Source organism: Aphelocoma coerulescens, unplaced genomic scaffold (genome assembly GCF_041296385.1).
Source record: "Aphelocoma coerulescens isolate FSJ_1873_10779 unplaced genomic scaffold, UR_Acoe_1.0 HiC_scaffold_332, whole genome shotgun sequence".
NCBI classification, from domain to species: domain Eukaryota; kingdom Metazoa; phylum Chordata; class Aves; order Passeriformes; family Corvidae; genus Aphelocoma; species Aphelocoma coerulescens.
This window is the reverse complement of record NW_027183676.1, coordinates 31,779-54,744: the sequence shown is the minus strand read 5'-3', so window position 1 is coordinate 54,744 and position 22,966 is coordinate 31,779. Positions and strand designations below refer to the sequence as shown.

The following is a 22,966-nucleotide window of genomic DNA, read 5'->3' as shown; positions in this document are numbered from 1 at the left end:
CCACCCCCAAATCCACCCCAAATCACCCCCAAATCTTACCCTAAACCCACCCCAAATCCCCGAAAATCCTCCCAAATCCCCCCAAATCCGCCCCAAATCCTCCCCAAAACCCACCCCAAATCACCCCCAAACCCTCCCCAAATCCCCCCGAATCCACCCCAAATCCCCCCGAACCCATCCTAAATCCCCAAAATCCACCCCAAACCCACCAAACCCTCCCCAAATCCCCCGAAATCCCCCAAATCCTCCCCAAACCCACCCTAAATCCCCCAAATCCACCCCAAACTCCCCAAATCCTCCCCTAAACCCACCCTAAATCACCCCTAAATCCACCCCAAATCCACCCAAATCCACCCTAAACCCACCCCAAATCCACCCCAAACCCCCCCAAATGCCCGAAGTCACCCAAGTCCACCCAAATCCTCCCCAAATCCCCCAAACCCAGCCCAAATCCACCTCAAATCCACCCCAAATCCCCCAAATCCCCCCCAAAACCCACCCAAATCATTCCCAAGTCCTCCCCAAACCCACCCCAAATCCACCCCAAATCCTCCCCGAATCCCCCCAAATCCTCCCCTAAACCCACCCAAATCCACCCCAAACCCACCCCAAATCACTGCCAAATCCACCCCAAATGCCCCAAATCCTCCCCTAAACCCACCCAAATCACCGCCAAATCCACCCCAAATCCTCCCCTAAACCCACCCCCAAACCCACCCCAAATCTACCCAAACTCACCCCAAATCGCCCCCAAATCCAACCCAAACCCCACCCAAAACCCACCCTAAATCCACCCCAAACCCCCCCAAACCCTCCCCAAATCCTCCCAAACCCACCCCAAATCCAGCTCAAATCCCCCCCAAATCCACCTCAAATCCCCCCCAAATCCCCCCAAACCCACCCCAAATCCCCCCCAAACTCTCCCCAAATCCACAAATCCTCCCCAAATCCACCCCAAAAATCCCCCCAAACCCTCCCCAAATGCCCTCAAATCCACCCCAAACCCACCCTAAATCCCCCAAATCCCCCCAAACCAACCTCAAATCCATCCCAAATCCCCAAATCCCCCTAAAATCCTCCCCAAATCCCCCAAATCCACCCCAAATCGCCCCCAAATCACCCTCAAATCCCCCAAATCTACCCAAAACCCACCTCAAACCCCTTCCAAATCCCCTGAAATCCACCCCAAATCCCCCAAACCCACCCCAAACCCACCCTAAACCCCCCAAATCCCCCAAACGCCCCCCAAATCCCCCCAATCCCACCTGTGCTCGTTGAGCTCCAGCTCCAGCTCGGCCGCTTTGGAGGCCAAACCGCGCTGGTCCTGCCGGAGCCGATTGAAGCGGGACACGACCTGCGGGAGCGCCGTGGGCTACTGGAGAAGGGACTGGGCTACCGGAGAAGGGACTGGGCTACTGGAGAAGGGACTGGGCTACTGGAGAAGGGATTGGGCTACCGGAGAAGGGACTGGGCTACCGGAGAAGGGACTGGGCTACCGGAGAAGGGACTGGGCTACTGGAGAAGGGATTGGGCTACCGGAGAAGGGACTGGGCTACCAGAGAAGGGACTGGGCTACCGGAGAAGGGACTGGGCTACTGGAGAAGGGATTGGGCTACCGGAGAAGGGACTGGGCTACCGGAGAAGGGACTGGGCTACCAGAGCCGGCATTGGGCTACTGGAGAAGGAATTGGGCTACCGGAGAAGGGATTGGGCTACCGGAGAAGGGATTGGGCTACTGGAGAAGGGATTGGGCTACCGGAGAAGGGACTGGGCTACTGGAGAAGGGATTGGGCTACCAGAGCCGGCATTGGGCTACCAGAGCTGGCATTGGCTACTGGAGAAGGGATTGGGCTACCAGAGAAGGGACTGGGCTACTGGAGAAGGGACTGGGCTACCGGAAAAGGGACTGGGCTACTGGAGAAGGGATTGGGCTACCAGAGCTGGCACTGGGCTACTGGAGAAGGGATTGGGCTACCGGAAAAGGAATTGGGCTACCGGAAAAGGAATTGGGCTACCGGAGAAGGGACTGGGCTACTGGAGAAGGGATTGGGCTACCGGAGCTGGCATTGGGCTACCGGAGAAGGAATTGGGCTACTGGAGAAGGGATTGGGCTACCGGAGAAGGGACTGGGCTACTGGAGAAGGGACTGGGCTACCAGAAAAGGAATTGGGCTACTGGAGAAGGGATTGGGCTACCGGAGCTGGCATTGGGCTACTGGAGAAGGGATTGGGCTACCGGAGCTGGCATTGGGCTACCGGAGAAGGAATTGGGCTACTGGAGAAGGGATTGGGCTACCAGAGCTGGCATTGGGCTACTGGAGAAGGGATTGGGCTACCGGAGCTGGCATTGGGCTACTGGAGAAGGGATTGGGCTACTGGAGCTGGCATTGGGCTACTGGAGAAGGGATTGGGCTACTGGAGAAGGGATTGGGCTACCGGAGAAGGGATTGGGCTACCGGAGAAGGAATTGGGCTACTGGAGAAGGGATTGGGCTACCGGAGCCGGCATTGGGCTACCGGAGAAGGGATTGGGCTACCGGAGAAGGAATTGGGCTACCGGAGCTGGCATTGGGCTACCAGAGCTGGCATTGGGCTGAGAAACTCGGGGATGGGCTACCAGAGAACGGATTGGGCTACCAGAGCCAGGATGCGGCTGGGAAACTCAGGGATGGGCTACCAGAGCCGGGATGGGGCTGCCACCCCTCGCGGCCCCACAGACCCTTCCCCGCCCCACAGACCCTTCCCCGCCCCACAGACCCTTCCCCACCCCACAGACCCTTCCCCGGCCCCACAGACCCTTCCCCGCCCCACAGACCCTTCCCCGCCCCACAGACCCTTCCCCGGCCCCACAGACCCTTCCCCGCCCCACAGACCCTTCCCCGCCCCACAGACCCTTCCCTGCCCCACAGACCCTTCCCCGCCCCACAGACCCCTCCCCGCCCCACAGACCCTTCCCTGCCCCACAGACCCTTCCCGGCCCCACAGACCCTTCCCGGCCCCACAAACCTTTCCCGGCCCCACAGACCCTTCCCCGCCCCACAGACCCTTCCCCACCCCACAGACCCCTCCCCCGCCCCACAGACCCCTCCCCGGCCCCACAGACCCTTCCCCGCCCCACAGACCCTTCCCCGGCCCCACAGACCCTTCCCCGGCCCCACAGACCCTTCCCCCGCCCCACAGACCCCTCCCGGCCCCACAGACCCTTCCCGGCCCCACAGACCCTTCCCCGGCCCCACAGACCCTTCCCCACCCCACAGACCCCTCCCCGCCCCACAGACCCTTCCCCGGCCCCACAGACCCTTCCCCACCCCACAGACCCTTCCCCGGCCCCACAAACCTTTCCCGGCCCCACAGACCCTTCCCGGCCCCACAGACCCTTCCCCGTTATCACAGACCCTTCCCCGGCCCCACAGACCCTTCCCTGCCCCACAGACCCCTCCCCCGCCCCACAGACCCCTTCCTGCCCCACAGACCCTTTCCCGGCCCCACAGACCCCTTCCCTGCCCCACAGACCCTTCCCAGCCCCACAGACACTTCCCCGCCCCACAGACCCCTCCCCATTATCACAGACCCCTCCCCATTATCACAGACCCCTTCCCAGCCCCACAGACCCTTCCCCACCCCACAAACCTTTCCCGACCCCACAGCCCCTTCCCGGCCCCACAGACCCCTCCCCATTATCACAGACCCCTTCCCAGCCCCACAGACCCTTCCCCACCCCACAAACCTTTCCCGACCCCACAGCCCCTTCCCGGCCCCACAGCCTCCCCCCCACCTTCCCCTCACGCCCAGACCCCCCCCCCCCCACTCCGATTCCCCCCACAACCCCAACCCCCCCAGCACCTCCCGGGGACCCCTCCCCAATTCCAAACCCCTTCCCCAACTCCCTTTTCCCCCTGACCTGCTCGGCGCTCAGCCCTTTCCCCGCCGGGGCCGCCCCTCGCCCCTTCCCCGGCTCCGCCATCTTTTCCCGCCCCGTCCCGCCTTTTCCGCTCCCGCACCGGAAATGGAGCCGCCACTTCCGGCCGCCATCTTGGACTCGGGTGAGGCGGAGCCGGCGCCATTTTGGGTGAGGGCGACGGGGCGGGGTGGGGGGGGGGGGGTGGAACTTTGCCCGCGCTGCCTCCGGCGGGGAATGTGAGGGAATGGGGCTAAAAACGGGGAAAACGGGGAAAAAAGTGCAGGGGGAGGAGGGGTTTTGGGGCTGGCGGGGGGGTTTGGGGGTTGGAGGCCCGTGGGGGGGTGATTGGGAGGGGGGGGGGTTGAGGGTGGTTTGGGGGAGGGGGCTGGGGGTCGTTTTTGAGGGGGTTGGGGGAGTTTTGGGGGGGGCTGGGGGTGGTTTGAGGGGGGTTGCGGGTGCTTGGGGTGGTTTGGGATCCGAATTGGGGCAGTTTGGGGGGTGTTTGGGGCAGTTTGGGGATGCCTGGGGTACTTTGGGATCCGAATTGGGGCAGTTTGGGGGGTGTTTGGGGTACTTTGGGATCCAAATTGGGGCAGTTTGGGGGGTGTTTGGGGCAGTTTGGGGGGTATTTGGGGTAGTTTTGGGGGTATTCGGGGCAGTTTGGGGTGTTTGGGGATGCCTGGGGTACTTTGGCATCCAAATTGGGGCAGTTTTGGGGGTGTTTGGGGCAGTTTTGGGGGTATTTGGGGCAGTTTGGGGGTATTTGGGGTACTTTGGGATCCAAATTGGGGCAGTTTGGGGTATTTGGGGCAGTTTTGGGGGTATTTGGGGCAGTTTGGGGGTGTTTGGGGCAATTTTGGGGGTATTTGGGGCAGCTTTGGGGTATTTGGAGTGCTTTAGGATCCAAATTGGGGCACTTTTAGGGGTGTTTGGGGTACTTTGGGATCCAAATTGGGGCAGTTTGGGGGGTATTTGGGGCAGGTTTGGGGGTATTTGGGGTAGTTTTGGGGGTATTTGGGGCAGTTTTGGGGGTATTTGGGGCAGTTTTGGGGGTATTTGGGGTGCTTTGGGATCCAAATTGGGGCAGTTTTTGGGGTGTTTGGGGCAGCTTGGGGGGGGTCTGGGACCACTTCGGGGGGGGAAGGGGGGGTTGAGGGCAATTTTGGGGGGCCGGGGTATTTTGGAGTCAAATTTGGGGCAGTTTTGGGGGTTTTTGGGGCAGCTTGGGGAGGGTGGGGGGGTCTGTGTGAGCCCTCCCCAATTTGGGGTGTCCCCCCTGCCCCCAGGCTGAGGGTGACCCCCCGGGCCCTGCTGCGCTGCCCCCCGAGAGCCCCCAGAGCCCCCCAGAGCTCCAGCGCCGCGGGCAGGTACCGGGGGACCCCAAAAACACCCGGGGGGAGACCCTAAATACCCCGGGGGGGGACCCAGGGGGTGACACGGGGGTGCTCCTGTTCCCAGGGGTGACCCCATGGGTGTCCTAGTCCCTGTGGGGTGACCTTGGGGTGACCCCATGGGTGTCACAGTCCTTGTGGGGTGACCCTGGAGTGACCCCATGGGTGTCACCGTCCCTTTGGGGTGACCCCATGGGTGTCACAGTCCCTGTGAGGTGACCCTGGGGTGACCCCGTGGGTGTCACAGTCCCTGTGGGGTGACCCCGTGGGTGTCACAGTCCCTTTGGGGTGGCCCCATGGGTGTCACAGTCCCTGTGGGGTGACCCTGGTCCTTTGGGGTGACCCTGTGGGTGTCACAGTCCCCATGGGGTGACCCTGGGAGGACCCCGTGGGTGTCACAGTCCCTGTGGGGTGACCCCATGGGTGTCACAGTCCCTGTGGGGTGACCCCAGTCCCTTTGGGGTGACCCCATGGGTGTCACAGTCCCTGTGAGGTGACCCTGGGGTGGCCCCGTGGGTGTCACAGTCCCTGTGGGGTGACCCCAGTCCCTTTGGGGTGACCCCGTGGGTGTCACAGTCTCTGTGGGGTGACCCCAGGGTGACCCCAGACCCCATGGGGTGACCCTGGTCCCACTGAAGTGTTGCTGTGGGGTGACCCCAGACCCCATGGGGTGACCCTGATCCCACTGAAGTGTCCCTTTGGCTGTCCCCAGACCCCCTGGGGTGACCCCCAGTCCCTGTGAAGTGACCCCCCCCAGGAGCGACCTCAGTCCCTTTGAGGTGACCCCATGGGTGTCACATGTCCCAGTCCCTGGGCGATGGCCCCCAGGCCCTCTGAGGTGCCCCACGGTGTCCCCAGGGCTGGCAGTGCCCCTGTCCCCTCTGAGGTGCCCCACGGTGTCCCCAGGGCTGGCAGTGCCCCTGTCCCCTCTGAGGTGCCCCACGGTGTCCCCAGGGCTGGCAGTGCCCCTGTCCCCTCTGAGGTGCCCCATGGCGTCCCCAGGGCTGGCAGTGTCCCCAGTCCCTTTGAGGTGCCCCCCAATGTCCCCTCCCCACAGTGCCCCCCGTCCCCCTTAGGTCCCCCACGGTGTCCCCTCCCCACAGTGCCCCCAGTCCCTCTGAGGTGCCCCACAGTGTCCCTGGCCATGGCAGTGCCCCCAGTCCCTCTGAGGTGCCCCCCAATGTCCCCTCCCCACAGTGCCCCCCATCCCCCTTAGGTCCCCCACGGTGTCCCCTCCCCACAGTGCCCCCAGTCCCCCTTAGGTCCCCCATGGTGTCCCCTCCCCACAGTGCCCCTGTCCCCTCTGAGGTGCCCCATGGTGTCCCCAGGGCTGGCAGTGCCCCCAGTCCCTCTGAGGTGCCCCACAGTGTCCCCTCCCCACAGTGCCCCCAGTCCCTCTGAGGTGCCCCACGGTGTCCCCTCCCCGCAGTGCCCCCTGTTCCCCTTAGGTCTCCCACAGTGTCCCCTCCCCACAGTGCCCCCAGTCCCCCTTAGGTCCCCCCCAATGTCCCCTCCCCGCAGTGCCCCCTGTTCCCCTTAGGTCTCCCACAGTGTCCCCTCCCCACAGTGCCCCCAGTCCCCCTTAGGTCCCCCCCAATGTCCCCTCCCCACAGTGCCCCAGTCCCTCTGAGGTGCCCCCCAATGTCCCCTCCCCACAGTGCCCCCAGTCCCCCTTAGGTCCCCCCCAATGTCCCCTCCCCACAGTGCCCCCAGTCCCCCTTAGGTCCCCCCCAATGTCCCCTCCCCACAGTGCCCCCCGTCCCCCTTAGGTCCCCCACAGTGTCCCCTCCCCACAGTGCCCCCAGTCCCTCTGAGGTGCCCCCCAATGTCCCCTCCCCACAGTGTCCCCAGTCCCTCTGAGGTGCCCCACGGTGTCCCCTCCCCGCAGTGCCCCCTGTTCCCCTTAGGTCTCCCACAGTGTCCCCTCCCCACAGTGCCCCCAGTCCCCCTTAGGTCCCCCCCAATGTCCCCTCCCCACAGTGCCCCAGTCCCTCTGAGGTGCCCCCCAATGTCCCCTCCCCACAGTGCCCCAGTCCCTCTGAGGTCCCCCCCAGTGTCCCCTCCCCACAGTGCCCCCAGTCCCTCTGAGGTGCCCCCCAATGTCCCCTCCCCGCAGTGCCCCCATCCCCCTTAGGTCCCCCACGGTGTCCCCTCCCCACAGTGCCCCCAGTCCCTCTGAGGTGCCCCCCAATGTCCCCTCCCCGCAGTGCCCCCTGTTCCCCTTAGGTCTCCCACAGTGTCCCCTCCCCACAGTGCCCCCAGTCCCTCTGAGGTCCCCCCCAATGTCCCCTCCCCACAGTGCCCCCCGTCCCCCTTAGGTCCCCCCCAATGTCCCCTCCCCACAGTGCCCCCCGTCCCCCTTAGGTCCCCCACAGTGTCCCCTCCCCACAGTGCCCCCAGTCCCTCTGAGGTGCCCCCCAATGTCCCCTCCCTGCAGTGCCCCCCGTCCCCCTTAGGTCCCCCACAGTGTCCCCTCCCCACAGTGCCATGGCGGCGTCCCCGTGCCCGGCGCCGTGCCCGGGGGGGGTGGTGGCGGTGGCGCAGGTGACATCGACGGCGGACAAGGAGCACAACTGGCAGCAGTGCGCGGCGCTGGTGCGGCAGGCGGCGGCGCGGGGGGCACGGGCCGTGTTCCTGCCCGAGGGCTTCGACTTCATCGGGGACAGTCCCCAGCAGAGCCTGGCGCTGGCAGAGCCCCTCGACGGGGACATCGTGGGGCGCTACCGGCAGCTGGCCAGGTACGGGGACACCGGGGGCACCTGGGGACACCCGGGGACGGCTAGGGGTGCCAGGGGACGGCTGGGGGTGCCAGGGGACACCTGGGGGTGCCGGGGGACACCTGGGGATGCTGGGGGACAGCTGGGGACGTTGGAGGTGCTGGGGGTGCTGGGGGTGCCAGGGGACACCTGGGGACATTGGGGGTGCCAGGGAACACCTGGGGATGTTGGGGGTGCCAGGGGACACCGGGGGCACCTGGGGACACCTGGGGACGGCTGGGGGTGCCAGGAGACGGCTGGGGGATGCCAGGGGACACCTGGGGATACCTGGGGATGCTGTGGGTGCCAAGGGACAGCTGGAGATGCTGGGGGTGCCAGGGGACGGCTGGGGGTGCCAGGGGACACCTGGGGACATTGGGGGTGCCAGGGGACACCTGGGGACGTTGGGGGTGCCAGGGGACACCGGGGGCACCTGGGGACACCCGGGGATGGCTGGGGGTGCCAGGGGACGGCTGGGGGTGCCAGGGGACACCTGGGGACATTGGGGGTGCCAGGGGACACCTGGGGACGTTGGGGGGGCCAGGGGACACCTGGGGGTGCCAAGGGACACCTGGGGACGTTGGGGGTGCCAGGGGACACCGGGGGCACCTGGGGACACCCGGCGATGGCTGGGGGTGCCAGGGGACACCTGGGAGTGCCAAGGGATACCTGGGGATGGCTGGGAGTGCCAGGGGACACCTGGGGACGTTGGGGGTGCCAGGGGACAGCTGGGGATGGCTGGGGGTGCCAGGGGACAGCTGGAGACATTGGGGGTGCCAGGGGACACCTGGGGACGTTGGGGGTGCCAAGGGACACCAGAGGATGCCAGGGGACAGCTGGGGACACCAGAGGGGACTTGGGGACACGCGGGGACAGCTGGGGGTGCCCGAGGACACCAGGGGATGCTGGGGGTTCCAGGGGACACCTGGGGACACCTGGGCACATTGGGGGTGCCAAGGGACACCTGGGAATGCTGGACATGCCAAGGGACACCTGGGGACACTGGGGGTGCCAAGGGACAGCTGGAGACATTGCGGGTGCCAAGGGACACCAGGGGATGCCAGGGGACACCCGGGGACAGCTGGGGATGCCAAGGGACACCTGGGGATGTTGTGGGTGCCAGGGGACACCTGGGGACACTTGGGGGTGCTGGGGGTGCCAAGGGACACCAGAGGGGTGCTGGCGGTGCCAGGGGACACCTGGGGACACCTGGGGATGCTGGGGGTGCCAGGGGACACCAGGGGACACCTGGGGATGCTGGGGGTGCCAAGGGACACCAGAGGGGTGCTGGGGGTGCCAAGGGACACCTGGGGACACCAGAGGGGACCTGGGGACACTTGGGGATGCTGGGGGCACCAAGGGACACCAGGGGACACTTGGGGTGCTGGCGGTGCCAGGGGACACCTGGGGACACCTGGGGACACTTGGGGATGCTGGGGGTGCCAGGGGACACCTGGGGACACTTGGGGATGTTGGGGGTGCCAAGGGACACCTGGGGACACTTGGGGATGCTGGGGGTGCCAGGGGACACCTGGGGACACTTGGGGATGTTGGGGGTGCCAAGGGACACCTGGGGACACTTGGGGATGCTGGGGGTGCCAGGGGACACCTGGGGACACCAGGGGACACTTGGGGGTGCTGGCGGTGCCAGGGGACACCTGGGGGCACCAGAGGGGACCTGGGGACACTTGGGGATGCTGGGGGCGCCAAGGGACACCTGGGGACACTTGGGGTGCTGGCGGTGCCAGGGGACACCTGGGGACACCAGAGGGGACTTGGGGACACCTGGGGATGGCTGGGGGTGCCAGGGGACACCTGGGGACATTGGGGGTGCCAGGGGACACCTGGGGACACCAGAGGGGACTTGGGGACACCTGGGGATGCTGGGGGTGCCAGGGGACACCAGGGGACACTTGGGGGTGCTGGCGGTGCCAGGGGACACCTGGGGGCACCAGAGGGGACCTGGGGACACTTGGGGATGCTGGGGGCGCCAAGGGACACCAGGGGACACTTGGGGTGCTGGCAGTGCCAGGGGACACCTGGGGACACCAGGGGACACTTGGGGTGCTGGCAGTGCCAGGGGACACCTGGGGACACCAGAGGGGACTTGGGGACACCTGGGGATGCTGGGGGTGCCAGGGGACACCTGGGGACACCCAGACCTGTTCAGAGCCGCGTCCTTGTCCCCAGCCGTGTCCTCGTTGTCCAGCTGTGTCCCTGCTGTCCCCGTTCCTGACCCATCTCCTGTTCCCAGCTGCCTCTGTCCCTGATGCCACCCCTGTCCCTGTGCCCGTCCTTGTGCCCATCCTTGTCCCCGTGCCTGTTTCCATCCCTGCCCCCCCAATTCCTGTCCCTGTCCTTGTGCTCAGCTCCATCCCTTGGACTGGGGTGGGGACAGGGATGGGATATGGGGACAAGGACAGGGACGGGGACAGGGATGGGATATGGGGACAAGGACAGGGATGGGGACAGGGGACAGGGATGGGATATGGGGACAGGGACAGGGATGGGGACAGGGGACAGGGATGGGATATGGGGACAAGGACAGGGATGGGGACGGGGAGCAGGGATGGGATATGGGGACAAGGACAGGGACGGGGACAGGGATGGGGACAGGGATGGGATATGGGGACAAGGGACAGGGGTGGGGACGGGGATGGGGACAGGGATGGGATATGGGGACAAGGACGGGTGGGGACAGGGATGGGATATGGGGACAAGGACAGGGACGGGGACGGGACAGGGATGGGATATGGGGACAAGGACAGGGATGGGGACAGGGATGGAATATGGGGATAGGGAGCAGGGGTGGGGACAGGGATGGGATATGGGGACAAGGACAGGGACGGGGACAGGGGACAGGGATGGGATATGGGGACAAGGACAGGGATGGGGACATGGGACAGGGATGGGGATATGGGGACAAGGACAGGGATGGGGACAGGGATGGGGATATGGGGACAAGGACGGGGGTGGGGACAGGGATGGGGACGGGTGAGACAGGGATGGGGATGGAGAGCAGGGATGGGGTATGGGGACAAGGACAGGAATGGGGATAGGGGACAGAGATGGGATATGGGGACAAGGGACAGGGGTGGGGACGGGGATGGGGACAGGGGTGGAACAGGGAGCAGAGGTGGGTACAGGGAGCAGGGATAGGGACAGGGATGGGGATGGGGACAGGGATGGGATATGGGGACAAGGACAGGGATGGGGACAGGGAAGAGATGGGGACAAGGACAGGGATGGGATATGGGGACAAGGAGCTGGGATGAGATATGGGGACAAGGACAGGGACAAGGGATATGGGGCTGGAGACACCCTTGGGGGGTTGGGGACACCCTGGGAGGGGAATGGGGACAGCGAAGAGATGGGGACGAGGACGGGAATGGGATATGGGGACAGGGACAGGGATGGGGACAAAAACAGGGATGGGGATGGATGAGGATGGGGAGCAGGGATGGGGACAAGGACAGGGATGGGATATAGGGACAGGGATGGGGTATGGGGACAGGGATGAGGACAGGGATGGGGTATCAGGACAGGGATGGGATGTAGGGACAGGGATGGGGCCAGGGCCGGACGTGCCAGGTGCGTGTGTCCCCAGGGAATGCGACGTGTGGCTCTCCCTCGGGGGCTTCCACGAGCGCGGCCACGACTGGGACAGCACCGGCCGCATCTACAACTGTCACCTCCTGCTGGACAGCTCCGGTGGGACACGGCGCTGCCGGCCCCCGTGTCACCCCCGTGTCACCCCCGTGTCACCCCCGTGTCACCCTGTCACCGCCATGTCAGCCCCATGTCAGCCCCGTGTCACCCCCGTGTCCCCAGTCCCTGTGTCCCCAACATTCCTGACCCTCCTGATGTCCCCATGTCCCCAATCCCCGTGTCCCCAGCATTCCTGACCCTCCTAATGTCTGTGTCACCCCCATGTCCCCAGTCCCCATGTCCCCAGCATTCCTGACCTTCCTGATGTCTCTGTGTCACCCCCATGTCCCCAGTCCCCATGTCCCCAGCATTCCTGACCCTCCTAATGTCTGTGTCACCCCCATGTCCCCAGTCCCCATGTCCCCAGCATTCCTGACCCTCCTAATGTCTGTGTCACCCCCATATCCCCAATTCCTGTGTCCCCAGCATTCCTGACCCCTGCATGTCCCTGTGTCACCCCGTGTCACCCCCGTGTCCCCAGTCCCTGTGTCCCCAACATTCCTGACCCTCCTGATGTCCCTGTGTTACCCCCCTGTCACCCCTGTGTCAGCCCCATGTCCCCAACATTCCTGACTCTCCTGATGTCCCCGTGTCCCCCCTGGATGTCCCCAGCACTCCCACCCCCCCGGGCTGTCCCCATGTCCCCCCCGGGATGTCCCTGTGTCCCCCCTGGATGTCCCCAGCACTCCCACCCCTCCATGTCCCCTCCATGTCCCCAGCACTCCCACCCCCTGGATGTCCCTGTGTCCCCTCCTGGATGTCCCCAGCACTCCCACCCCCCTGGGATGTCCCCATGTCCCCCCGGGATGTCCCTGTGTCCCCCCTGGATGTCCCCAGCACTCCCACACCCCCTGGGCTGTCCCCATGTCCCCCCCGGGATGTCCCTGTGTCCCCTCCATGTCCCCAGCACTCCCACGCCCCCTGGATGTCCCTGTGTCCCCTCCTGGATGTCCCCAGCACTCCCACCCCCTGGGCTGTCCCCTCCATGTCCCCTCCTGGATGTCCCCAGCACTCCCACCCCCTGGGCTGTCCCCTCCATGTCCCCTCCACGTCTCCAGCACTCCCACCCCCCCGGGATGTCCCCATGTCCCCTCCATGTCCCCAGCACTCCCACCCCCCCTGGGCTGTCCCCATGTCCCCCCGGGATGTCCTCGTGTCCCCTCCATGTCCCCAGCACTCCCACGCCCCCTGGATGTCCCTGTGTCCCCTCCTGGATGTCCCCAGCACTCCCACCCCCCTGGGCTGTCCCTGTGTCCCCCCTGGATGTCCCCAACACTCCCACCCCCCCGGGCTGTCCCCTCCATGTCCCCTCCATGTCCCCTCCATGTCCCCAGCACTCCCACCCCCCTGGGCTGTCCCCATGTCCCCCCGGGATGTCCCTGTGTCCCCCCTGGATGTCCCCAGCACTCCCACCCCCCTGGGCTGTCCCCATGTCCCCCTGGGATGTCCCCGTGTCCCCTCCATGTCCCCAGCACTCCCACCCCCCTGGGCTGTCCCCTCCATGTCCCCTCCATGTCCCCAGCACTCCCACCCCCCTGGGCTGTCCCCGTGTCCCCTCCATGTCCCCAGCACTCCCACCCCCCTGGGCTGTCCCCTCCATGTCCCCTCCATGTCCCCAGCACTCCCACCCCCCTGGGATGTCCCCGTGTCCCCTCCATGTCCCCAGCACTCCCACCCCCCGGGTTGTCCCCTCCATGTCCCCTCCATGTCCCCTCCATGTCCCCAGCACTCCCACCCCCCCGGGCTGTCCCCTCCATGTCCCCTCCATGTCCCCTCCATGTCCCCAGCACTCCCACGCCCCCTGGATGTCCCTGTGTCCCCTCCTGGATGTCCCCAACACTCCCACCCCCCCGGGCTGTCCCCTCCATGTCCCCTCCATGTCCCCTCCATGTCCCCAGCACTCCCACCCCCCCGGGCTGTCCCCATGTCCCCCCGGGATGTCCCTGTGTCCCCCCTGGATGTCCCCAGCACTCCCACCCCCCTGGGCTGTCCCCATGTCCCCCTGGGATGTCCCCGTGTCCCCTCCATGTCCCCAGCACTCCCACCCCCCCGGGCTATCCCCATGTCCCCCCGGGATGTCCCTGTGTCCCCCCTGGATGTCCCCAGCACTCCCACCCCCCTGGGCTGTCCCCATGTCCCCCTGGGATGTCCCCGTGTCCCCTCCATGTCCCCAGCACTCCCACCCCCCTGGGCTGTCCCCTCCATGTCCCCTCCATGTCCCCAGCACTCCCACCCCCCTGGGCTGTCCCCGTGTCCCCTCCATGTCCCCAGCACTCCCACCCCCCGGGTTGTCCTCTCCATGTCCCCTCCATGTCCCCAGCATGTCCCCAGCACTCCCACCCCCCCGGGCTGTCCCCTCCATGTCCCCTCCATGTCCCCTCCATGTCCCCAGCACTCCCACGCCCCCTGGATGTCCCTCTGTCCCCTCCTGGATGTCCCCAGCACTCCCACCCCCCCGGGCTGTCCCCTCCATGTCCCCTCTCGCTGTCCCCAGGCCGGCTGGTGGCCGCCTACCGCAAGCTGCACCTGTTTGACGCAGAGGTGCCGGGGGGCCCGGCCCTGCGGGAGAGCTCCTTCACCAACCCCGGCCGGGAGCTGCTGCCGCCCGTCGACACCCCCGTGGGCAAGGTACGGCCCTGCCACGTGTCCCCAGGGGTCCCCGAATGTCCCCAGGGGTCCCCCGAGTGTCTCTGGGGTCCCTGAGTGTCCCCCGGGGTGTCCCTGCGGGAGAGCTCCTTCACCAACCCCGGCCGGGAGCTGCTGCCGCCCGTCGACACCCCCTGGGCAAGGTACGGCCCTGGCCCTGGCCCTGAGTGTCCCCAGGGGTCCCTGAGTGTCCCCGAGTGTCCCTGGGTGTCCCTGAGTGTCCCCAGGGGTCCCTGAGTGTCCCCGAGTGTCCCTGGGTGTCCCTGAGTGTCCCCAGGGGTCCCTGAGTGTCCCCTGGGGTGTCCCTGTGGGAGAGCTCCTTCACCAACCCCGGCCGGGAGCTGCTGCCGCCCATCGACACCCCCTGGGCAAGGTACGGCCCTGCCACGTGGCCCTGAGTGTCCCCAGGGGTCCCCAGGTGTCCCCAAGTGTCCCCAGGGGTCCCTGGGTGTCCCCGAGTGTCCCCCGGGGTGTCCCTGCGGGAGAGCTCCTTCACCAACCCCGGCCGGGAGCTACTACCGCCCGTCGACACCCCCGTGGGCAAGGTACGGCCCTGGCCCTGGCCCTGAGTGTCCCCAGGGGTCCCTGAGTGTCCCCGAGTGTCCCCAGGGGTCCCCCGAGTGTCCTTGGGTGTCCCCGAGTGTCCCCCGGGGTGTCCCTGCGGGAGAGCTCCTTCACCAACCCCAGCCGGGAGCTACTACCGCCCGTCGACACCCCCTGGGCAAGGTACAGCCCTGGCCCTGGCCCTGAGTGTCCCCAGGGGTCCCCAGGGGTCCCTGAGTGTCCCCAAGTGTCCCTGGGTGTCCCCGAGTGACCCCAAGTGTCCCTGAGTGTCCCATGGGGTCCCCAGGGGTCCCTGAGTGTCCCCAAGTGTCCCTGGGTGTCCCCAAGTGACCCCAAGTGTCCCTGAGTGTCCCTGGGGACCCCATTTCCCGGGCCATCCTCATGCCATCCCCGTGCCATCCCCTGTGCCATCCCCCGTGCCATCCCCGTGCCATCCCTGTGCCATCTCCCGTGCCATCCCCCATGTCCCCGAGCGTCCCCAGGGGTCCCTGGGTGTCCCTGGGTGTCCCCCGGGGTGTCCCTGTGAGAGAGCTCCTTCACCAACCCCCTGGACACCCCTGTGGACAAGGTACAGCCCTGGCCCTGGCCCCGGCCCCGGGTGTCCCTGAGTGTCCCCAGGTGTCCTCCAGGGTGTCCCCGAGTGTCCCAGGGCTGTCCCTGGGCTGTCTCCAGGTTTGTCCCCAAGTGTCCCCAGGTGTCCCTAGGTGTCCCAGGACTGTCCCCAGCTGTCCCCAGATGTCCCCAGGCTGTCCCAGGACTATCCCCGGGTACCCCCAGCTGTCCCCAGGCTGTCCCCAAGTGTCCCCAGGTGTCCCAGGGCTGTCCCAGGACTATCCCCGGGTATCCCCAGGTGTCCCCAGGTTTGTCCCCAAGTGTCCCCAGGTGTCCCTGGGCTGTCCCAGGACTGTCCCCCGCTGTCCCCAGGCTGTCCCCAGATGTCCCCAGGCTGTCCCAGGACTATTCCTGGGTATCCCCAGGTGTCCCCAGGCTGTCCCCAAGTGTCCCCAGGTGTCCCAGGGCTGTCCCAGGACTATTCCTGGGTATCCCCAGCTGTCCCCAGGTGTCCCAGGGCTGTCCCAGGACTATTCCCAGGTATCCCCAGGTGTCCCCAGGTTTGTCCCCAAGTGTCCCCAGGTGTCCCTGGGCTGTCCCAGGACTGTCCCCGGGTATCCCCAGGTGTCCCCAGCTGTCCCAGGGCTGTCCCAGGTGTCCCAGGGCTGTCCCAGGACTATCCCCGGGTATCCCCAGGTGTCCCAGGGCTGTCCCAGGACTGTCCCCAGGTGTCCCAGGGCTGTCCCAGGACTGTCCCCGGCTGTCCCCAGATGTCCCCAGGCTGTCCCAGGACTATTCCTGGGTATCCCCAGGTGTCCCCAGGCTGTCCCCAGCTGTCCCCAGGTGTCCCAGGACTATCCCCGGGTATCCCCAGGCTGTCCCCAGGCTGTCCCCGGGTGTCCCCAGGCTGTCCCCGGGTGTCCCCAGGTGTCCCCAGGTGTCCCAGGGCTGTCCCAGGACTGTCCCCGGGTATCCCCAGCTGTCCCCAGGCTGTCCCCGGGTATCTCCAGGTGTCCCCAGGCTGTCCCAGGACTGTCCCCAGGGTGTCCCCAGGTGTCCCCAGGCTGTCCCAGGCTGTCCCCAGGTGTCCCCAGGTGTCCCTGGGCTGTCCCAGGACTATTCCTGGGTATCCCCAGGTGTCCCAGGGCTGTCCCAGGACTATCCCCGGGTGTCCCCAGCTGTCCCCAGGCTGTCCCAGGGCTGTCCCAGGACTGTCCCCAGCTGTCCCCAGGTGTCCCTGGGCTGTCCCTGGGCTGTCCCAGGACTGTCCCCGGCTGTCCCCAGGCTGTCCCCGGGTGTCCCCTGCCCTCTCTGAGCCCCGTGTCCCCCCCAGCTGGGCCTGGCCGTGTGCTATGACCTGCGCTTCCCGGAGCTGGCCCAGGCCCTGCGCGGGGCCGGGGCCCAAATCCTGACCTTCCCCTCGGCCTTCACCGTCCCCACCGGAGCCGCGCACTGGGAGGTGAGGGGACACCCTGGGAGGGGGGTGGGGACACCCATGGGGGGCTGGGGACACCCTGGGAGGGGGTTGGGGACACCCAGGGGGGCTGGGAACACCCTGGGAGGGGGTTGGGGACACCCAGGGGGGGCTGGGGACACCCTGGGGGAGCTGGGGACAGCCTGGGAGGGGGCTGGGGACACCCAGGGGGGCTGGGGACACCCTGGGAGGGGGCTGGGGACACCCACAGGGGGCTGGGGACAGCCTGGGAGGGGGCTGGGGACACCCATGGGGGGCTGGGGACACCCATGGGGGGTTGGGGACACCCTGGGAGGGGGCTGGGGACACCCATGGGGGGGTTGGGGACAGCCTGGGGGGGCTGGGGACAGCCTGGGAGGGGGCTGGGGACACCCAGGGGGGGCTGGGGACACCCTGGGAGGGGGTTGGGGACACCCAGGGGGGGCTGGGGACACCCTGGGAGGGGGTTGGGGACACCCATGGGGGGTTGGGGACAGCCATGGGGGGTTGGGGACACCCTGGGAGGGGGTTGGGGACACCCAGGGGGGCTGGGGACACCCAGGGGGGTTGGGGACAGCCATGGGGGGCTGGGGACACCCTGGGAGGGGGTTGGGGACACCTTTGGGGGGCTGGGGACACCCTGGGAGGGGGTTGGGGACACCCAGGGGGGCTGGGGACACCCAGGGGGGTTGGGGACAGCCTGGGAGGGGGTTGGGGACACCCAGGGGGGCTGGGGACACCCTGGGAGGGGGTTGGGGACACCCAGGGGGGCTGGGGACACCCATGGGGGGCTGGGGACACCCTGGGAGGGGGTTGGGGACACCCAGGGGGGCTGGGGACACCCAGGGGGGGCTGGGGACACCCAGGGGGGGTTGGGGACACCCATGGGGGGCTGGGGACAGCCTGGGAGGGGGTTGGGGACACCCAGGGGGGGTTGGGGACACCCATGGGGGGTTGGGGACACCCTGGGAGGGGGTTGGGGACACCCAGGGGGGCTGGGGACACCCAGGGGGGTTGGGGACACCCATGGGGGGCTGGGGACACCCTGGGAGGGGGTTGGGGACAGCCTGGGGGGGCTGGGGACAGCCTGGGGGAGCTGGGGACAGCCTGGGAGGGGGCTGGGGACACCCAGGGGGGCTGGGGACACCCTGGGAGGGGGCTGGGGACACCCATGGGGGGCTGGGGACACCCATGGGGGGTTGGGGACACCCATGGGGGGTTGGGGACATCCCAGGTGCCCCCAGTGTCCCCCCAGCTGCTCGTCCATCCATGCCCAGGCCCTCGAGTGCCCCCCGTGTCCCCTGGCACAAGTGCCATCCCCCGTGCCATCTCCTGTGCCCGTGTCTCCTGACACAAGTGCCATGTCCCGTGCCATGTCCTGTGCCATCTCCCCTGTTCCCTCACACGAGTGCCATCCCCCGTTCCATCCTTGTGCCATCCCCGTGCCATCTCCCATGCCATCCCCCATTTCCCATTCCATCCCCGTGCCATCCCCGTGCCATCCCCGTGCCATCCCCGTGCCATCTCCCGTGCCATCCCCCGTGCCATCCCCCATTTCCCGTTCCATCCCCGTGCCATCCCTGTGCCATCTCCTGTGCCATCCCCCATTTCCCGTGCCATCTCCCGTGCCATCCCCCATTCCCCGTTCCATCCCCGTGCCATCCCCATGCCATCCCCGTGCCATCTCCCGTGCCATCCCCCATTCCCCGTTCCATCCCCGTGCCATCCCCATGCCATCCCCGTGCCATCTCCCATGCCATCCCCCATTTCCCATTCCATCCCCGTGCCATCCCCGTGCCATCCCTGTGCCATCTCCCGTGCCATCTCCCGTGCCATCCCCCATTTCCCGTGCCATCGCGTTCCATCCCCGTGCCATCCCCCATTTCCCGTTCCATCCCCGTGCCATCCCTGTGCCATCTCCTGTGCCATCCCCCATTTCCCGTGCCATCTCCCGTGCCATCCCCCATTCCCCGTTCCATCCCCGTGCCATCCCCATGCCATCCCCGTGCCATCTCCCGTGCCATCCCCCATTCCCCGTTCCATCCCCGTGCCATCCCCATGCCATCCCCGTGCCATCTCCCGTGCCATCCCCCATTCCCCGTTCCATCCCTGTGCCATCCCCATGCCATCCCCGTGCCATCTCCCGTGCCATCCCCCATTTCCCATTCCATCCCCGTGCCATCCCCGTGCCATCCCCATGCCATCCCCCATCCCCCATGCCATCCCTGTGCCATCCCCCGTTCCATCCCCCATTTCCCGTGCCATCCCTGTGCCATCCCTGTGCCATCTCCTGTGCCATCCCCCATTTCCCGTTCCATCCCCATGCCATCCCCCATTTCCCGTGCCATCCCCGTGCCATCCCCATTCCATCCCCATTCCATCCCCCGTTCCATCCCTGTGCCATCCCCCGTGCCATCCTTGTGCCATCCCCCGTGCCATCCCCGTGCCATCCCCCATTTCCCGGGCCATCCCCATGCCATCCCCCGTGCCATCCCCGTGCCATCCCCCATTCCCCGTGCCATCCCCGTGCCATCCCCATTCCATCCCCCATTCCCCGTGCCATCCCCGTGCCATCCCCATTCCATCCCCCGTGCCATCCCCGTGCCATCCCTGTGCCATCTCCCATTCCATCCCCCATTTCCCGTGCCATCCCCCGTGCCATCCCCATTCCATCCCCCGTGCCATCCCCCGGCGGACGCCGCTGTCCCCGCAGGTGCTGCTGCGTGCCCGTGCCATCGAGTGCCAGTGCTACGTGGTGGCCGCGGCTCAGACCGGCCGGCACCACGCGGGCCGGGCATCCTTCGGGCACTCGCTGGTGGCCGATCCCTGGGGGACGGTGGTGGCCCAGTGCCAGGAGGGGCCGGGGCTGTGCCTGGCCCAGCTCGACCTGGGCTACCTGGAGAGGGTCCGCAGGGAGCTGCCGGTGCACGGGCACCGCCGCGGGGACGTCTACGGGGCCCTGGGGGGCACGGGGGCAACGTGAGGGCACCCGGGGGGGGCACCGGCACCGAGTTCGGGCCGAATCTGCTCCGAATCTGCTCCGAATCTGCTCCGAATCCGCTCGAAATTGTGAATTTGCACCCAATTTGCACTTTTGGCCCTAAAATGAAATGGGACGGCGTGTGCTCCCCTCTGTTCTCTTTTTGGGGTCCTAAACCTGCCCCAAATTTGCCCCAATTCAGCCCCAAATTTGCATCAGATCTGCCCCAAATCAGCCCCAAATCCACATCAATTCAGCCCAAATTCAGCCTAAATCTGCCCCAATTCAGCCCCAAATTTGCCCCAATTCAGCCCCAAATCTGCCCCAATTCAGCCCCAAATTTGCCCCAATTCAGCCCCAAATTTGCCCCAATTCAGCCCCAAATTTGCCCCAATTCAGCCCCAAATTTGCATCAAATCAGCCCCAAATCAGCCCCAAATCAGCCCCAAATCCGCTCTGAATTTGCACCCAATTTGCACTTTTGGCCCTAAAATGAAATGGGACGGCGTGTGCTCCCCTCTGTTCTCTTTTGGGGTCCTGAATCTGCCCTGAATTTGCATTTAATCTGCTTAAAATCTGCATCAAATCTGCATCAAATCTGCCCAAATTCAGCCTAAATCTGCCCCAAATTTGCCCCAATTCAGCCCCAAATCAGCCCCAAATGTGCATCAAATTTGCATCAAATCTGCATCAAATCTGCCCCAAATTTGCCCCAAATCCGCATCAATTCAGTCCAAATTCAGTCCCAAATCTGCATCAAGTCAGCCCCAAATCTACCTCAAATCAGCCCCAAATCCACATCAATTCAGCCCAAATTCAGCCCAAATTTGCCCCAATTCAGCCCCAAATCTGCATCAAATCTGCCCCAAATCTGCATCAAATTTGCATCAAATCTGCCCCAAATTTGCCCCAAATCCGCATCAATTCAGTCCAAATTCAGCCCCAAATCTGCCCCAAACCTGCTCCGAATCTGCCCCAATTCAGCCCCAAATTTGCCTCAAATCAGCCCCAAATCTGCATCAAATCCGCCCCAAATTTGCCCCAAATTCAGCCCCAAATCCGCATCAATTCAACCCAAATTCATCCCCAAATCAGCCCCAAATCTGCCCAAATTCTGCCCCAAATCTGCCCCAAATTCAGCCCCAAATCCGCATCAATTCAACCCAAATTCAGCCCCAAATTTGCCCCAATTCAGCCCCAAATCTGCATCAATTCAGCCCCAAATTCAGCCAAAATCAGCCCCAAATTTGCCCTTTTGTCCCCAAAACGGACCAGCCCAACGTGTCCCCCCCTCTTTTGGGGTCCCCCCCCATTTTTTGGGGTCCCCCCCCATTTTTTGGGGTCTCCCCCCCCATTTTTTGGGGTCTCCCCCATTCCTGGAGGTCATTTAGGGCACCCCAAATTCCAGATTTTACCCAAATCTGCCCCAAATCTGCTCTTTCCTCCTGAAAATGCCCCTTTTTGGGGCGATTCCCCCTTTTTTTGGGGTGATTCCCCCTTTTTTGGGGGGATCCTGAGGGGGGGGGGGAGGGGAGGAATTTCCTTCTCTTGAAATTTGAAAAATACAAAAATCCCAGGAAATGACCCCAAAGCGTGGAGGAATTTTGGGATGGATTTGGGGGGGGGGGGGGGGAGGAGAAGGGGCTGAACCCCTCAAGTGCCGGGTGGGAAATGGGGGAAAACCTGAGGAAAATGGGAAAAAAAAAAAAATAAAAATTCCCTGTTGAGTTTTGGGGGGGAAAATGGGAATTTTTTGAAGGGAAAACTGGAAAATTTTGGGGAGGAAAAATGGGAATTTTGGGGGTGAAACCACCAGGAAAAGGAGGAATTTGGGAATATTCCACAGCTGGAATCCCCAAATCCCAGCGAGTTTCACCAAGGGGAGTTTCACCTTTCCATGGTGGTTTTTAATGGATAAAAAATGAACAGAAAATGGGGAAAAACAGGGAAAAAACAGGGAAAAACATGGAAAAGGAGGAATTGACAGGGAAAAAGGAGGAATTCTGGAATATTCCCATTTTTCCAGGGCTTCCCACACCTCCAATCCCCAATTCCCACTGCACCAAGGGGATTTTTGCCTTTCCATTGTGGTTTTTAATGGATACAAAATGAACTGAAAATGGGGGAAAACAGGAGAAAAACAGGGAAAAAACAGGGAAAACACAAGGAAAAGGAGGAATTGACAGGGAAAAAGGAGGAATTCTGGAATATTCCCATTTTTCCAGAGCTTTCTGCAGCTCCAATCCCCAAATCCCAGCGAGTTTCACCAAGGGGAGTTTCACCTTTCCATGGTGGTTTTTAATGGATAAAAAAGAACAGAAAATGGGGAAAAAACAGGGAAAAAACAGGGAAAACACAAGGAAAAGGAGGAATTGACAGAGAAAAAGGAGGAATTCTGGAATATTCCCATTTTTCCAGAGCTTTCTGCAGCTCCAACCCCAAATCCCAGCGAGTTTCACCAAAGGGAGTTTCACCTTTCCATGGTGGTTTTTAATGGATAAAAAATGAACAGAAAATGGGGGAAAACAGGGAAAAAACACAGAAAAATCATGGAAAACATAAGGAAAAGGAGGAATTGACAGGGAAAAAGGAGGAATTCTGGAATATTCCCATTTTTCCAGGGCTTCCCACACCTCCAATCCCCAATTCCCACTGCACCAACGGGATTTTCGCCTTTCCATTGTGGTTTTTAATGGATACAAAAGAACAGAAAATGGGGAAAAACAGGGAAAAAACAGGGAAAACACAAGGAAAATCATGGAAAACACCAGGAAAAACAGGGAAAACACAGGGAAAAAGGAGGAATTCTGGAATATTCCCATTTTTCCAGAGCTTTCTGCAGCTCCAATCCCAAATCCCAGCGAGTTTCACCAAGGGGAGTTTCACCTTTCCATGGTGGTTTTTAATGGATAAAAAATGAACAGAAAATGGGGAAAAACAGGGAAAAAACAGGGAAAACACAAGGAAAATCATGGAAAACACAAGGAAAAGGAGGAATTGACAGGGAAAAAGGAGGA

The 22,966-nt window shown here is 64.3% G+C and overlaps 1 protein-coding gene across 1 annotated transcript; it reads left to right on the top strand.

Annotated features, from left to right (window-relative positions):
- Window positions 1-4,101: 4,101 nt before the first annotated feature.
- Window positions 4,102-20,097, top strand: LOC138101540 (deaminated glutathione amidase-like). Its single transcript, XM_068999316.1, has 7 exons — window positions 4,102-4,135; window positions 5,186-5,266; window positions 7,774-8,028; window positions 11,654-11,757; window positions 14,249-14,382; window positions 16,850-16,975; window positions 19,683-20,097. Coding segments are annotated over exons 1-7 (972 nt in total). The 5' UTR covers window positions 4,102-4,133; the 3' UTR covers window positions 19,953-20,097.
- Window positions 20,098-22,966: the final 2,869 nt, after the last annotated feature.

Excerpts from the sequence above, each read along its gene's own strand:
- LOC138101540 (XM_068999316.1), top strand. Across the intron at positions 11,758-14,248 it reads CCTCCTGCTGGACAGCTCCG|GCCGGCTGGTGGCCGCCTAC; the intron begins GTGGGACACGGC and ends CGCTGTCCCCAG. Across the intron at positions 14,383-16,849 it reads TCGACACCCCCGTGGGCAAG|CTGGGCCTGGCCGTGTGCTA; the intron begins GTACGGCCCTGC and ends TGTCCCCCCCAG.